Genomic DNA, 17,336 nt, shown 5'->3' with positions numbered 1-17,336 from the left:
ATGGAGATTAACAGTAGCAAAGGACGATGGAGTGCAAAAGTACTCACAAATTAGTTCGCTACAATGAACAGGGCAAGAGAAGTGAAGGCAAAAATTAATGAATGGGACTACATCAGACTAAGAAGTTTTTGCTCAGCAAGAGAAACTGATAACAAAATAAACAGAAAGCCAACTAAATGGGAAATGATATTTTCAAACAACAGCTCAGATAAGGGCCTAATATCCAAAATATACAAAGAACTCATAAAACTCAACAACAAACAAACAAACAATCCAATAAAAAAATGGGAAGAGGATATGAACAGACACTTCTCCCAGGAAGAAATACAAATGGCCAACAGATATATGAAAAGATGCTCATCTTCTTTAGCTATTAGAGAAATGCAAATCAAAACTGCAATGAGATACCACCTCACACCTGTTAGATTAGCTATTATTAACAAGACAGGTAATAGCAAATGTTGGAGAGGCTGTGGAGAAAAAGGAACCCTCATCCACTGTTGGTGGGAATGTAAAGTAGTACAACCATTATGGAAGAAAGTATGGTGGTTCCTCAAAAAACTGAAAATAGAACTACCTTATGACCCAGCAATCCTTCTACTGGGTATATACCCCCAAAACTCAGAAACATTGATACGTAAAGACACATGCAGCCCCATGTTCATTGCAGCATTGTTCACAGTGGCCATGACATGGAAACAACTAAAAAGCCCATCAATAGATGACTGGATAAAGAAGATGTGGCACATATACACTATGGAATACTACTCAGCCATAAGAAATGATGACATCGGATCATTTACAGCAAAATGGTGGGATCTTGATAACATGATACGAAGCAAAATAAGTAAATCAGAAAAAACCAGGAACTGCATTATTCCATACGTAGGTGGGACATAAAAGTGAAACTAAGAGACATTGATAAGAGTGTGGTGGTTACGGGGGGAGGGGGAAAGGGAGAGGGAAAGGGGGAGGGGGAGGGGCACAAAGAAAACTAGATAGAAGGTGACAGAGGACAATCTGACTTTGGGTGATGAGTATGCAACAATTGAACGACAAGATAACCTGGACTTGTTATCTTTGAATATATGTATCCTGATTTATGGATGTCGCCCCATTAAAAAAATAAAATTATTTAAAAAAAAATAAAATAACCAAACTGTTTTTCTCCTGGAAACTAACAAGCTTATTATAAAGTATATATGGTAATGCAAAGGTTAAATATTAGCCAAAACAGTTTTGGATAAGTATAATGTTGCAGGATATCTAATATTTGATTTTCTTGTTTGATTTGTAGCTGCTTTATTCAATATACTGCTGTAGTGATATAAGAATAGACTATAAGTCAATAAAGTAGAAGGCAGTCTAGGAATAAATCCATAATGTAATAGATGGTTAAAATATTCAATATATTTGATTTCTTACAAAGATGCCAATCCAACTAATGTGGGGAAGGATAGTCCTTAAAACAAACGGTCCTGAAATAACTAGATTATTTTGTGTAAAAGAATTATGTGATAAATAAGTAACCATCAACTCTTACCTTAAACTGAAATTTTTTATGTGGCTTCAAAATGAAAATTACTCTCGGCCCTGGCTGGTTGGCTCAGCTGTAGATTGTTGGCCTGGCATGTGGAAGTCCCGGATTTGATTCCTGGCTGGGTCACATAGGAGAAGCACCCATCTGCTTCTCTGCCCTTCCCTCTCTCCTCTCTCTCTCTTCCCCTCCTGCAGGCAAGGCTCCATTGGAGCAAAGTTACCCTGGCGCTGAGGATGGCTCCATGGCCTCCACCTCAGGCACTAGAATGGCTCTGATTGCAGTGAAGCAATGCCCCAGAGGGGCCGAGCATCACCCCCTGATGGGCATGCTGGGTGGATCCAAGTCGGGCGCATGTGGGAGTCTGTCTGTTCTGCCTCCCCGCCCTTGCTTCTCACTTTGGAAAAATAAAAAATTAAGAAAAAAAAGAAAATTACTTCCATAAGATATTTATCATAAGGAAAATGGAATTTAACTTGAAATAGAACATAGACCTATATATAAATGCCCAAGGGTATAAAATTTTTTTAACAAAAAACATAAGAGAAAATCTTTGAGTCCTTGTGGTAAGTGAAGATATCTTGGATTTTAAAGAGTACAAACACAAAAGAAGAAAAATAAATTAGATCTCATGCAAATTAAAATTTTCTGATTTTTGAGAGACACTGAAAAATAATAAAGGCAAGCTGATCAATTGGGAAAAATATTTTCAACACATATAACTTAAAAGACTTAAGTCTTTTTGGAAGGCAGCAGCCAAATAAGAAATGAGCAGACAGACACGTGACTAGGTGTGTGACTTCATTACTCATTAGGAAAATGCAAAACATCTTTTATGGATTTAGGTGTAAAAGTTTTAGTACATTAAAAGTTAATATTAGGGCAGCATGGTCATTACCTTTTGGTAGTATGCTTAATGATTCTGAAGAGCATGAGGGAGGCTTCTGAGTTGTTGGTCATGTTCTGTTCCTGGAGCTGGATTTTGGGTGCATGAGTATGTTTATTCTTTCAGGATTTATTGAACTTTATATTTACAGTTATGTACTCATAGGTACTAGGTTATATTTTAATAAAAATGTTTTCCCAAATGAACAGGATTCAGAGAGGGACAAACACAAATAACCCATGAACCTATAATATGATGTATAACTATTGTATTACACGTTTGTGAAATTTTTAACTAGGTTAAAATTAGCATGAAATTATCAATGATGTTGGTAAAATTTGAAATATCTGAAGACATTAAACATTCTTGAGGATATGGTACCATACAAACTCTAATCTGCTGACATTAATGTATGTGTTGCAACCACTTGTGGAAACAATTTGATAAGTACTTAGTAAGGTGAACATATGCATTTCCAGTCTTGGATATATACACCACGAAAAGTCTTACATGTGAGCGCCAAGGGCAAAGTTCAAGGATGTCTATAGTGCCACTGTGAGTAAAAAGAAATGTCTGTGAACAATACAAATATTTATCAACGGTGTACAGGACAAAAAAGTAGTGATTTATTCATAAATGGTATACAATATAGCAGTGAGAATGAATAAACTATCAATATTGATAAAAATAAAAGATTATTTGTAGAATAATGTCACTGGAAAATATATATAATATATTCTTTTCCTATATTATAGAAAGATGCAGAAGTAAAATGCATTATTTAGATAATCATTCATAGGTTTAAAACAAACTAAAATAAAGCAAAATCATGATTAGTGGTAGGGAATGTGATCAAGGGGGAGCCTATCAGGTGCTCTAGGTAAGCGATGGTACTGCTTTGTTTCTTGGCTTGGGTGGAAGATTCAGGGTATCTTGTATTATGGTTTTTCGCTGCATTAATGTTTTTGTATGCCATATATCCCAAAACAGTTTACAAGTACATTTGCTGAAATATCTTTAAAAATTAAAATAAAACTGAAAACTCCTCAACTGTAGAGGCTTTATTTGAGAGTTTTGGTTGTTTCTCATGGATATCATAAAGTGGCTTCCTTATTTAGATATATCTAAGATCTCTTTAGACTCAAAGCCTGTCAACAAAGAAATTAGTAAAATAGTTGTACAATTTATATTTAGCCCTAAAATGTACGATCACTTCTTTAAATACACATTTTATAATTTACTTATATAATTCAGACTAGGTTTTTTTCCAGTCAAAATTGTCTTTGAACTTTCAATAAAAGTATTTGTGCTAATTAGCCGTGAATTACTTTCCTTTCAGATCCAAAGGTCCTCTTCTTTGGGAACATCACAAATTGCACAGAAAAAGATTCCTCTCTTGGAGCTTACATTTGCTGAAGATGGTAAAATTAGGACATTTTCCTTATTATAAATATCTCATGGAAGTAATTTTTATTTTGAAGCCATATAAAAAATTTCAGACAATAAATTTTTGCATATTTTTTAGAAATTTTACTTAAATTTCCTTAAAACAGTATAATTTGAATGTTCTTTTTTTCTTTTTTCTTTTTTCTTTTTTTTTAAGGAAGGTGGGTGGGGGAGACAGGGAAGGAGGGTGGGGGGGAGGAGCCACCCTTCCTCCCCCAAGGGAGGGGGGAGGGGAGAGAGGAGAGGAGGAAGTAGAGAAGTGCTGAAACAGATGGGGCGCTTCTCCTGTGCCCACTTCCTGTGTGCCCTGGCCGGGAACTGAACCCGGGACTTCCACACTCTGGACCAATACTCTACTGCTGAGCCAACCGGCCAGGGCTTGAATGTTCCTTAAAGTTACTTTTGCAGTGGGATTTTTGGTACATAAAAGTTTAACTTAATCACAAGGACCACTAGTAATTTACTTTTTTTGTTTTTGTTTTTTAAGTCAGAGGAGGGAAGATAATGAGATAGACTCCCACATGCACCCTGACTGGGATCCACCTGGCAACCCCTGTCTGGGGCTGATGCTTGAATCAACTGAACTGTCCTCAGCATCCGGGGCTGATGTGCTCCAATCAGTTGAGCCACTGGCTGTGGGAGGAGAAGAGAGAGAGAAGGGGAAGAGGATGGGGGAGAGAAGCAGGTGGTTGCTTCTCTTGTGTGCACTGACCGGGATCAAACCTGGAGCATCATTATGCTAGGCTGATGCCCTATCCGCTGTGCTACAAAGCCAGGGCTGATTCTCAGTTTTTCAGAGAATGTTTTCCTTTGTGTGTGGTGACCAGGGAAGGAGGGAGAAGATGCTATTTGTGAGATAATCTACACCCAAAACTCAGTCTAAGGTTATTAGGGATAAGCTTCAGCTGGTTTTATTTTTTTTTTTTAACATTTTTAAAATGATTTTATAGTTTTCTGAGTTCTTTTTTAATAGCAATTTTTAGGATTTTATTATCATGTATTTACAAGTATATATTTATATATGAAGTAGTACTGCATCTCGGTTTCTTCAAACTTCAGGACCTGCCTCTGCTTTTAATATTGCAGTTTGTAACTAAGTCCTTTTCTCCCCAGACAGAGCATATTACTATGTTCCTTTGAGTATTTAGGATATGGTAGTCATTGATATTGGCATTTAGTATAAAATTTTCTTTAGCCATTATTAAATAGACTGATGTATTTATTTTATTTTATTTATTTTAGTGAGAGGAGGGGAGGTAGAGAGACAGACTCCCGCATGTGCCTCAACTGGGATCCACCTGCCAAGCCCCCATTGGGGGCCGTTGCTCCTTGGCTCAGCAACAGAGTCATTTTTTTAGCGCCTGAAGCAGAGGCCACAGAGTCATTCTTATCACCTGAGGCCAAGTCACTTGAACCAATTGAGCCATGGCTGCAGGAAAAGAGAGAGAGAAGGAGAAGGGGAGGGAGAGAGTTGGAGAAGCAGATGGTCGCTTCTTCTGTGTGCCTTGACCAGGAATCGAACTTGGGATATCCATATGCTGGGCCAGTGCTCTTCCACTGTGCCAAATGGCTAGGGCCAATAGACCAATGATTTTAAGGTAAAGATTGCATTTTGTTAAGTTTCAATACTTTTTTGGTCATGAAGAATGTTATTTTTTCAGATATAATATCTGTATTTTTAAGATTTATCTTCTCATTTTTACATTATATTTTTGAAATAGCCTGCTTTTAGTGTTTTAAATTATAACAAATTATAAATATGTTATTAAGTAAATCATTTTAGTTGTTGACTTAAACAATATTTTATGATATTTAGATTCAGAGGAGGAATTTTATGATGCACCATGTAGTCCCTTGGAAGAACATTATCAGTCAACAGATAGAGTTAAAAGTTGTCAACAAAAAAAGGTTCAAAAGCCGGATTGTTCAAAAAATATTATTCAGTATAAAGTAAGATTTGAAGTGCCAGAGGTATGTACTATTAAAAAATTGATATGGTTTATTTAAATTGTTATTTTTGCTGTTCACAGCTTTATATAGTGTCGTTACTAATAGGCACTGTTCTTTCATCCTATATAAGCTGAATCCAAATGTTGTTGCACTGTTTTCTCTTCCTTTACTTTGTGTGTATTATAGGTTTGTGTTTTTATAAAATCTTTCCTAAATTTTAAATACATACCATTTATATCTTATGTAAACCTCATATATCCATCCATATATAATCATCATCCACATAAGCAATTCTTTGATTTAGATAACGATAGTTTTTATTTTTCTTTCTTTTCCAGGTATTGATTCAGTTTTATCACCTTGTTGAAGATTGTGAACTGCCCGTGGTAGAAATTGTTGTCTTAGGATTGGGCACAGAAATAGAGCTTAGAACATTTGATTTAAAAGCCAATGCCTTTTTGAAAGAATTCTGTTTAAAATGCCCAGAGTACTTGGGTAAGAATCTCTGTGTTTTAAAATTATTAATTTTATTGTTTGACTACCTAATGTAATGTTTTAAATTCTCTAGGTATTATATAAGTACATTTGCTGAAATATTATGATGAATTAGTCTTTAGTTTGTATCTTACATCTGGGAATCTAGGTAGACCAGATAGAAGGTGAAGATATATGTATTTTTTTATTATGGACAATAAAATAGTCATGGTTTAATTTTAAATTGATTTAACTGAATTCTACAACACTGAATTTGTTTTGTATTGATATTGTAACAATTTAATACAAACTTAGTGCCTTAAAACAATACAGATATATTATTTTAAATTTTTTTTAGAAAAGAAACCTGCCATAAGTCTCAACAGGCATAAATCAAGATGCCAAGGGGAATTCTTTTTGGAATCTCCAGGGCAGATTCATTTTCTTTCTCACTCAGGCATTGACAGAATTCACTTCCATGTGGTTTAAGTCTGTTCCCTGCTGACTATTACGACTGTCCTTAGCTCTTAGTGGAATCTCTGTTTTTTTATACATTGTCTTCTATAGCTCAGTATGAGTGCAGGGCATTAGGTCCTTCTTATGCTATCATCTAACATCTTCTTTTGCCTTTTGATTCCACTCTTAAAAACTAATGTGATTAGATTGGGCATCTGTGGACAATCCACACTAATTTCCCCTTTAACAACCTCGGCAAAGTTCAGTTTGTCATAGGAGAGAACATATTTTCAGGTTTGGGGGATGAGAGCATGGACATTCTTGGAAAGGAGAGCATGATATTAGTCTGCTTACCATGAACACTTTAGGTCCCATAATCATATAGATAAATTACGTGATATTTTAGAAAATATTTCTATTTTCTGTTGTAGGCATTTAGGAGGATATTACTCATATTTTCTTAAATTTTGGATTTTTACATGAAAGGTAATTCTGAATGGTTGGTGGAATGATCAAGACACACTATTTCCAATTTGGGTGCCTTTAGACTTTTTCTTTATCAGTTACTCTGGTGAGGACTTCAAATACCATGTTCAATAAAAGTGATGAGAGTGAATCTTTGTCTTGTTTCTTATCTTAGTGGGAAAGCTTTTAGCTTTTCACTGTTGAGTATGATGTTAACTGTGGTCATGTAATATATGCCATTTACTGTTAAGGTGTGTTTCACTTTATTCTGTTAATGAGGTAGATAACATTGATTTGTGGATATTACTGAACCATCTTTATTACATTCTTGGAATGAATCCTATTTGATCATGATGTATGATCATGAATTTGCTATGCTAATATTTGATGAGAATTTTTTGCATCAGTGTTCATCAAAGATCCTGCCTGTAATTTTTATTTCTTGTGGTGTCCTTGTGTGGTTTTCATGTGAGAACAATGCTAGCCTCTGAAAGTAGTTTGAAAGTGTTTCCTCCTCTTCTTTTCTTTTCGAAGATGTTTAGTAGAATTCACAAGTGAAGTCATCTGGTCCTAGGCTTTTGTTGTTGGAAGGTTTTTGAGTGCTGGTTGAATCCCCTTATTAGTAATTGGTTTACTTAGATTTTCTGTTTCTTGATTAAGTCAGGAATTTATCCATTTTTTCTTGGTGTCCAATTTGTTAGAGTACCTTTTTCATAGTAGTCTCAAGATCTCTTGTATTTATGAACTATATGGTATAATGTCTCCTGTTTCATTTCTGGTTTTATTTATTAAGTGCTCTCTTTTCTTCTTGGTGAATCTAATTAAAGGTTTGCCAACTTTATGTTTTCAAAGAACCAGCTTTATTTTTTTTTATCTTTTCTATTATCTTTTACACTCCGTGTATTTCTGCTCTGATACTTGTTATTTCTTTCATTCTACTAACGCTAGATTTCATTTATTCCTCCTCCTCTGGTTCCTTCAGGTATAAAGCTAAATTTCTTACTTGAGACTTACCTTGTTCCTTGAGGTAGGTGTTTATCACTATGAACTGCTCTCTTATTGCTTTTGTGCAGCCCATAAATTTTTGTATTTCCAATTTTATTTGTTTCAAAGTATTTTTTAAAGTTTCTCTTTTGATTTCTTCATTGACTAAATACTAAAACTGTCACTGTTTGCAGATGACATGGTATCAAATAAAGAAAACCCTAAAGTCTACAATAAAAAATCTTTTAAAATTAATAAACAAATTAAAGTTGCAGGATAAAAAAATCAATGTACAGAAATATGTTGCATTTCTATACTTTAACAAGGAGTACCAGAGAAAGAAATTTAAGGAACAATTGCACTTATAATTGCATCACAAAGAATAAAATACCTACGAATAAATTTAACCAAGAAGGGACTGGCAAATAAATAGATATAGATTAGTAGAACATAGAGAGTCCAGAAATAAACTCACACATTTGTGGTCAGTTAGCTTATGACAAAGGAGTCAAGAATGCACAATAGGGAAAGTAAACGGTGTTGGGGAACTGGACAAACACATGCAGAAGAATGAAACTCTACCACTGTGTTACACCATATATAAAAATTAACTTGAAATGGACTATGGACTTCAATGTAAGACTTTTTTTTAAATTAAGTGAGAGACGGGGAGGCAGAGGCAGACTCCCACATGTACCCCGACCAGGATCTACCCAGCAAAGCCCCCATATCCAGTGATACTCTGCCCATTTGGGGCTGCTTCTCAATTGCTCAGCACCCGAGCTATTTTAGTGCCTGAGGCAAGTCCATGAAGTCATCCTTAGTACCTGGGCCAGCTTGCTTGAATCATTTTGAGCCATGGCTGCAGGAGGGGAAGAAAGAGAAAGAGGAGTGGCAGGGGTGGGGAAGCAGATGGGTGCTTCTTCTGTGTGCCCTGACCAGGAATCAAACCTGGGACTTCCACACACCAGGCTGACACTACTGCTGAGCCAACTGGCCAGGGCACAATGTAAGACTTAAAACCATCAAACCTCCAGAAGAAAACATAGGTGGTCTTAGTGATTGATGATTTTTTTTACTATGATGTCAAAATTAAAAATAACCAAGTGGGACCACACTAAACTAAAAGGTTCATGTGCAGCATTGGAAATTATCGCCAAATGAAAAGGCAACCTATTGGATGGGCGAAGACATTTTCTATTCATATATCTGATAAGGGGTTAATATCCAAAATATATAAAGAATTCATACAACTCAAAAGCGAAAAACAAACAATACAATTTTAAAAATGGGTGGAGAATCTGAATAAACTTTTTTTCCAAAGATGACCAACAGTTATAAGATGCTCAGTATCACTAATCATCAGCACAGTGAAAATCAAAACCACAGTGAGATACTTAACCTTATACCTGTTAGAATGGCTATTACAAAAAAGACAAAAAATAAGTATCAGTGAGGATGTGGAGAAAAGGAAGGAACCACTGTGTATTGTTAGTAGGGATTTAAATTGATGCCATCACTATGAAAAAGAGTATAGAGATTTCTCAAGACATTAAAAATAGAACCACCATATGATAAAGCAATTCCATTTCTGTGTATTTATCTAAAGAAAGTGAAAACACTAGTTTGAAAAGTATTTGTACCCTCTAGTATTATCTACAATAGCCAAGATAGGGAAACCACCTGGGAGCCCGTCAATAGATGGATAAGGAAGATGTGGTGTATATACATATATGCACACGTGTACACACACACACACACACACACACACAGGAATATTATGCAGGAATAAAATGGAATGAAATCTTGCAATTTGAGACAACATGAATGTATCTAGAGAATGTTATGCTAAGTGAAATAAGTCAGACAGTGAAAGACAAACACTGGTTTCACTTATATGTGGAATCTAAAAAAAACAAAAAACAAATGGACAAACAAAACAGAAACATACTTATAGAAACAGATCAAAGTGATGGTTGCTAGAGGGGAAGCAAATGGGAGTGTTAGATGAAAAAGATGAAGGGAAATATAGTGAGTAATATTGTGATGTTTGGTGACAGATGAATACTAGAGTTAGTGATAACATAATAGGGTATAAAAATGTGAAATCACTGTTTAACACCTGAAATTAATATAAGTAGTATATAACATTGTATACCAACTAAACTTAAAAAAATCAGTTGACCACATTAAAAAAAAATAAAGTAGGTTTCTTGTAAAAAATTTATAGCTGGGTCTTATTTTTTTTATTTTTTATTTTTTTCATTTTTCTGAAGCTGGAAACAGGGAGAGACAGTCAGACAGACTCCCGCATGCGCCTGACCGGGATCCACCCGGCACGCCCACCAGGGGGCGATGCTCTGCCCATCCTGGGCGTCGCCATGTTGCGACCAGAGCCACTCCAGCACCTGAGGCAGAGGCCGCAGAGCCATCCCCAGTGCCCGGGCCATCTTTGCTCCAATGGAGCCTTGGCTTCGGGAGGGGAAGAGAGAGACAGAGGAAAGCGTGGCGGAGGGGTGGAGAAGCAAATGGGCGCTTCTCCTGTGTGCCCTGGCCGGGAATCGAACCTGGGTCCTCCGCACGCTAGGCTGACGCTCTACCGCTGAGCCAACCGGCCAGGGCTGCTGGGTCTTATTTTGATCCACTCGGGTAATCTCTGTCTTTTAACTGTCAGATTTAATCTGTTGACATTTAATGTGATTATTGGTACAGTTGTCTTAAAAAAATTTTTTTAGAAGTTAAAGGTAGTAAATTTCTAACTTTATTTTTGAACACATAAATATGTTCTGCTTATTACATGTGTGTAAAAATACTTTGCTTTTGGTCATCCTGGAATTTGATCTTCTTTTGATGATTGACTTTTAAAGTTAATCAGTGATTCAAATTTTAAATTCAAGCTACGTTGTGAACTACTTTAAACTCATTTAGGATTTTTCCCCCCAGTAAATTGAGATACTGAAAATAAGGGAGTTACAGAACTTTAAAAGTGAAAATTTAAATCTTAACTTCTATCTGTGGGAATTAAGAAAGGTACCAAGTGTGCTTATATACATCTCAAGGATATAAGAAAGTCATTTTATCTAGGAACTCTTTCTCAGGCAAAGGTGTCAGTTAACTAGTATCATGAAAACTTTATGTGTTTTTGAGCCCTGGATTAAATTATATTTGTATTTTGGGAGGCAAATTAAGTATTCCAGCCTGGCAGCTCAGTCTTTGGATATGATTTATACAGTTTAGTTCCACACTATACTTGTTCGGTAGCCCTTGAGAACCTGAATGTGGTAGATGCTGTTATCCTCTCTTGCTGAGAAAACCATCATATGTAGCTGACACAGAGTTTTGTTTTATTATGCTTTTTACATCAAGAAACAGTTTGCTCTGATAATTGGAAAGATAGTCAAACCAACTTGCAGTGTGTTGTGTTAATCCAGAAGTATGACACCAGTTGTTAATTTTCATGTTTATTTTTATTAATTTCTTTTCTCAAAATCAAAAAATAAGAAAACCCTTTCACACAAAATACAAGATACACAATTATCACTGCACCTGTTTTTGTATTATTTTTGCTTTTGTTTTCTTGGAGTGGGAAGAAATGAACAGTAGTTTCTTACACAAAGCATATGATCAGCAAATAGTTGTTCAATTAATGCATAAATATGAGAAAACTAGGGATCTTTTTAAGGGTTAAAATGTAAATAGAACCTGGAGTAGAAGTCCAGCTTAACTACTATTAAGCTTTTAAATTTGTATGTTCTATTTTTTTTTCTCAAGAGTAGTACAATTGGGTTAATCCTTTGTTCCAGTATCTAGATGTTAATTTCTAGTCGCCATATGTAATTTGGTAATGGTAGTTTTAAGGGCTTTATATAAATACTCTTCTACAGGAGTTTCCCCACTTATTTTCCTAGGTTTTGAACAAAAGCAGTAATACAACTAGTAAAGACTGCTTGTATGGTAATAGAGTTTATTTTAATCTATATTAATATACAAGAAGACTTTGTTTCTTATCATACACCTAATTGATTTCTTCTCAACACTTAGGTTTTCAGGGAGTCTGACAATTTTTTTTTTAGATATTTCTATGGCTCAGGGCCAGAATTCTCTTTATATATTTTCTTATTTTTTTAGATATTTCTATGGCTCAGGGCCAGAATTCTCTTTATATATATTTCATTTCCTATTAGCCATTTTTTTCTTTAGCTGATTACTACTCTTTATTTTTTAAACCTTACCTCCTATCTTGGCAGGGTAAGAGTTTTAAGCATTTGGCATAGGAGAAGGGAAGGGAATTGTGAGGAGAAGTTACATTTTTAGAGTTTAAGATAAAAGATGATGGATCTGACTAGGGTAAGATGGAATCCAAGGCTCAAAACCGATACAGGAAATCCTTCTTTTCCAATTTTATATTTAATAACATTGCCTGTATTTGTTTTCACTTTGTTTTACTATGAAAAAATAATTATAAAAATTTTTTTTAGATGAAAATGAAAAGCCAATTTATTTGATTACAACACTGGATAACACAATGGAAGATCTGTTAACACTGGAATATGTGAAGGTAAGCCATACCATTTATATCTGGTTGCTATGATAAATGGATGGCTGAAATGTTATAATCAAGTTTTATAAGTTTAGGAATATTCAGTTCGGTCTTGATTCTATTGAGATCTCGAGAACACCTAAAACTTTAAGATTTTGTTTTATCCTTTATTAGCTAGAACACTTCATTTAGCAAAATAAAAAGCCTGTGTTCTAAGTAGAAATAACCTGCAGTTCTTTCCCCTATCAAGGTATCAGAAAGAAAAAAACTCTTTAATCTTGATTCTATTTAATACAATATATGATGTGAGGTGAAGCTTTCACTGATTTCCTACAATTGTCGGAAGTTACCTAATTTCCTGTCACCTACTCCTGGTGTCATATCTTTTATATTGATTTATGATATCCATTTTATCATTTGTTAACTATGGTATACTTATGATTTATTCCATGTTTTCATTGACCTTTCTTCATGTATGTGACACATTATTTTATACTAAGATAATGCTGAAATAGCTTTTTATCACTTTGAAGACCATTTTTACTATTATGTAAATATGATATTTTAGGGTTTTTGATGTTTATGCATTAAATAGATGTTCTGCATATAAAGATACCACGGAGTATTTAGATACTTGGTAGACAATTCTGCCACAAATTTTGTTTCCACATACAGGGAGAATTAGGAAGGACCTTATAGGGTTGTTGATGACTGAATGATTGTTCTTTACACTTGATAATATTTAATTTTCTACTCTTGATAATTTATCGAACACTTGCTAGGTGCCAAATTTCTTTTGTTCTGTGGAAGCAGTTCATTTAGATAATTATATGTATAAGTAGCTGGAAATTTTCTACACATGTTTATTAGGACCATTGTATATATTAATTGTATTTATGTTATGTTTATTAAAAATTTTCTAACAGATTCTTTTTCTCTTTAAATAGGCTGAAAAGAATGTACCAGATTTGAAAAGTACCTATAATAATGTTGCACAACTGATTAAGGTACCAACGAATAATAATTTGTTTTCTAATTAGATACTGTATTTCTAAGTTAATAGTATATTATGAAAATTATTTTATAACTAGAACTCAGGATCCTTGAGGATTAAAATGGAATGTGGCCCTGGCTGGTTGGCTCAGTGGTAGAGCGTCAGCCTGGAGTGCAGAAGTGGCGGGTTCGATTCCCGGCCAGGGCACACAGGAGAAGCGCCCATCTGCTTCTCCACCCCTCCCCCTCTCCTTCCTCTCTGTCTCTCTTTTCCCCTCCCGCAGCTGAGGCTCCATTGGAGCAAAGATGGCCCGGGCGCTGGGGATGGCTCCTTGGCCTCTGCCCCAGGCGCTAGAGTGGCTCTGGTCGCAACAGAGCGACGCCCTGGAGGGGCAGAGCATCGCCCCCTGGTGGGCAGAGCGTCGCCCCCTGGTGGGCGTGCCGGGTGGATCCCGGTCGGGCGCATGCGGGAGTCTGTCTGTCTCTCCCTGTTTCCAGCTTCAGAAAAATACAAAAAAAAAAAAAAAAATGGAATGTTATAAATTCAGTCCTTTGTACCACAAGACTAATAATGCCTTATACAGAGCAGACAAACATATTTATTGACCTATTATTAAAATCAACTTTGTTTTTTAGGTGAATTTTTCCTCTTTGGATATTCATTTGCACACTGAAGCACTTCTGAATACAATAAATTATTTTAATAATATCCTTCCACAATTAGAGGAAAAATCAACCCCAGTGTATGTTGCAGAGACTGAAGACAAAGGAGAGGTCATTAAAAAAATACGTATGTTTCTTTAAAATTTAACTCCAGGTTTTTTTGTTGTTTTTTATTAAAGCAAATTATAATTTATTGCAAATGACCAATAACTCCGTTGAAATTGTTTCCACTTAAGTAATAATCAAAGGCCCTCAGTTAAATAAAAATGAGATGAAATCTTTAATCTATTAAATAGTTGAAGGTTTAAAAGATTTCATAATCACCACTGTAAGCAATAATAGAAACAAACAATTTTATCTCATTGCTGTAGATATTAAACTGGTATAATATTTAAACTCCAGTTTTTTTACCAAGTAGATTGACTTGGCCTTATTAACTTATAATACTGTCTTTCAAATTTTGTTGCCTAGTTTAAAGTCTAGATTCATTATATGCTAGGTTAATTTTAGAAAATAATAGTAAAGGAAAGTGATTATTGCTGAAGAAAATGTGTTTTTTATTCATCATACCATTCTTCTAAGTTGAAGATTATACTGCATAAGTATTTGATTTAGATTAAAATTCATGCATTTAAAATCATTACTTTAGATTAGGAAAATAGAACAAAATTTGAGTAATAATTATATATTTTTAATTAGAGTACTTTTTAAGCTGTGAAAAGTTACAAGTTTAATGACAGGTATCACCTAGTAATTACTGACTCTCAAAAGATTTATGATTTTATAATTAGCAATATCTGAATTTCAAATGTTAGCCTAATCTAGCGACCATTTTTTTTTGTTTTATCTGTTTGCTTTTGTTTGGCTTTTTGTTTTCATTAGATTTGATTGTTTTTTGGAATTTCTAATTTTAGCAAATATCTTGCTTGTTTTCAGTTGAACTATAAATCAAATTTTTCTCTACTATTATTATTTGTTGTGATATTTTATTTAATTGATAAGTATAGTGAGGTAATTACAAGGTTTTCCTTAGGTTTTACACTGTGATTTTTTTTTTGCAGATTTAAAACGATCCAAGAATGAAGATATTATTACCTTGCAGATTTTAGCAGAGTTATCATGTTTACAGATCTTTATTAAAGATCAGAAACGTAACATTTCTGAAATTAAGATTGAAGGTAATACAATTTCAGAAAAAATAAATTCAAAACTATTACATGAAAGAAAAAGCATTAAATATTCTTATTTTTTTAGGGCTCGATTCTGAGATAATTATGAGGCCTTCAGTAACTGAAATAAATGCAAAACTTAGGAATATAATTGTTTTGGATTCTGACATAAAAGCTGTATACAAAAAGGTATGAATTTATTAATTAATGGTATATTTTTAAATTTGATTGCATTTAACAATTAGTCATAGGTATAACTTAGTTGGCTGTTGGATTTTAGCTGTGTGGTTTATTATGGTTTTGGAGTTAGGCATAATTGGGTTCTTATCTTAGTTCTGCTCCTTAGTAGTTTTATGACCTGATCTTGAATTCTGTTTCTTTATATGTAGAATGAAGGTAAGTGTCTTGTAAATGAAATAAGTATAAAAAATCATTCCAGGGAACATAGTAGCAAGAGAGTTGGGGGGACTGGAAGAATGGGGTACAAGTAAATGCCGTTTTCATCTTTTTTCCTTGTTTTCTCTTCAAATACTGTGAACTTTGCAGTGCATTTCAGATTTCAACAGCAGAGAGTCTGAAGTCAGATTGAATAAATGAGATTTTTTTTTAAATGAATAAATGAGATTTTTTTTTAAAGTTTATTTTCTTATAAACAATGCTTATTAGAGTAGCTGTTACAACGTTGAGTCCTTACAACTGGATGGCTAGGGGATAGCTAGATATTTTGTTATTAGGTGTAAGACCATAAGGTTCTTGGACTAGATACTCTCTTATAGATGGACATTTAATGTTTGAACAATGGAACATCCAGGTAAGGTGGTATATTTAAAGTACTAAAGAGTGTCAAATAATAGGGTAAGAAAAAGACTGAGCTACTTGAATTGGAAGTGTGGAGTGTGACAGACAGGAAGAAAGGAAATAGATGAATAGGCTTAGCCAATAATACTGATGAGATAACTGTGATGACCTGATTTTTATGCTAGATAAAATTACTCATTCCTTACTATGGCTTGCTAGAGTGAGATAGCAAGAGTCCCAAAACATTATAGGTGCCTGACTCATAGAAACAAGGAACAAAAGTTTTTCAGAATCTGTGGTTTGGTTAGCTTCTATTGCTTTTGTTTTAAAAATCATAGTGCTCGACGATTGTATAAGATATCCATTTCTTTTTCCGTATTTAGGAAATAAAGCTCACATAAATAAGTACATCTATTAGAAAGTCAAACAAGTAGTAATGGAACTGATACTATGACTCAAGCCCTTTACCCTTTTCCTATATAATTTTATTTTTAATGTGTCTAGAAGGTTAAAAATCCAACTTGCAAAACTGCTAAATGAAACTTTCTCATTTCTGTCTTTGCGCCAGCCCTATCTTCCTCTCCTTATTGCTTGACTATTCCAATGTGTGTGATTTTCTAAAATTTATTTTTAAATTTAAAAAATTTAAATTTATTGTGTTAACTTGGTTTCAAGTGTCACACTCACCTTAATACCCTCACCCCCCTGCATCGTGGCCCCCCATGCTCCATGCAAAGTCTCTTTCCATTGTTCCTATTTCATGCCTCTGTTGTCACGAAACCAGAAGGACAAGCTTTTTGTACTGGATCACAGCCTCCTAGTTATTGTGCTGTGACACATTATATGCCCTAAATGGGTTTAGGTATAATATACTAGAAAGCCCAGTGGTCATATGAAATGACCGCTGTTCTAGATGTTATAAATTGTAATTAAAATGATTTGTGCAAAGGTGTCTGCTAATTCAAACTGAATTAC

The 17,336-nt window shown here is 34.5% G+C and overlaps 1 protein-coding gene across 5 annotated transcripts in view; it reads left to right on the top strand.

Moving 5' to 3' along the window:
• Positions 1 to 17,336, top strand: part of VPS13A (vacuolar protein sorting 13 homolog A) — a 244,743-nt gene that overhangs the window by 90,133 nt on the left and 137,274 nt on the right. For all 5 annotated transcript variants that reach the window (XM_066367951.1, XM_066367950.1, XM_066367953.1 and 2 more), the window contains exons 24-31: positions 3,763 to 3,844; positions 5,686 to 5,840; positions 6,158 to 6,314; positions 12,677 to 12,756; positions 13,686 to 13,745; positions 14,368 to 14,521; positions 15,456 to 15,572; positions 15,649 to 15,752. In XM_066367951.1, the coding sequence (XP_066224048.1) occupies positions 3,763 to 3,844; positions 5,686 to 5,840; positions 6,158 to 6,314; positions 12,677 to 12,756; positions 13,686 to 13,745; positions 14,368 to 14,521; positions 15,456 to 15,572; positions 15,649 to 15,752 (909 nt within the window). The remainder of the gene's footprint in view (positions 1 to 3,762; positions 3,845 to 5,685; positions 5,841 to 6,157; positions 6,315 to 12,676; positions 12,757 to 13,685; positions 13,746 to 14,367; positions 14,522 to 15,455; positions 15,573 to 15,648; positions 15,753 to 17,336) is intronic.

Source organism: Saccopteryx leptura, chromosome 2, assembly GCF_036850995.1.
Source record: "Saccopteryx leptura isolate mSacLep1 chromosome 2, mSacLep1_pri_phased_curated, whole genome shotgun sequence".
NCBI lineage: Eukaryota > Metazoa > Chordata > Mammalia > Chiroptera > Emballonuridae > Saccopteryx > Saccopteryx leptura.
The sequence above is the reverse complement of the archived record's forward strand: the minus strand, read 5'-3'. Positions and strand labels throughout refer to the sequence as shown.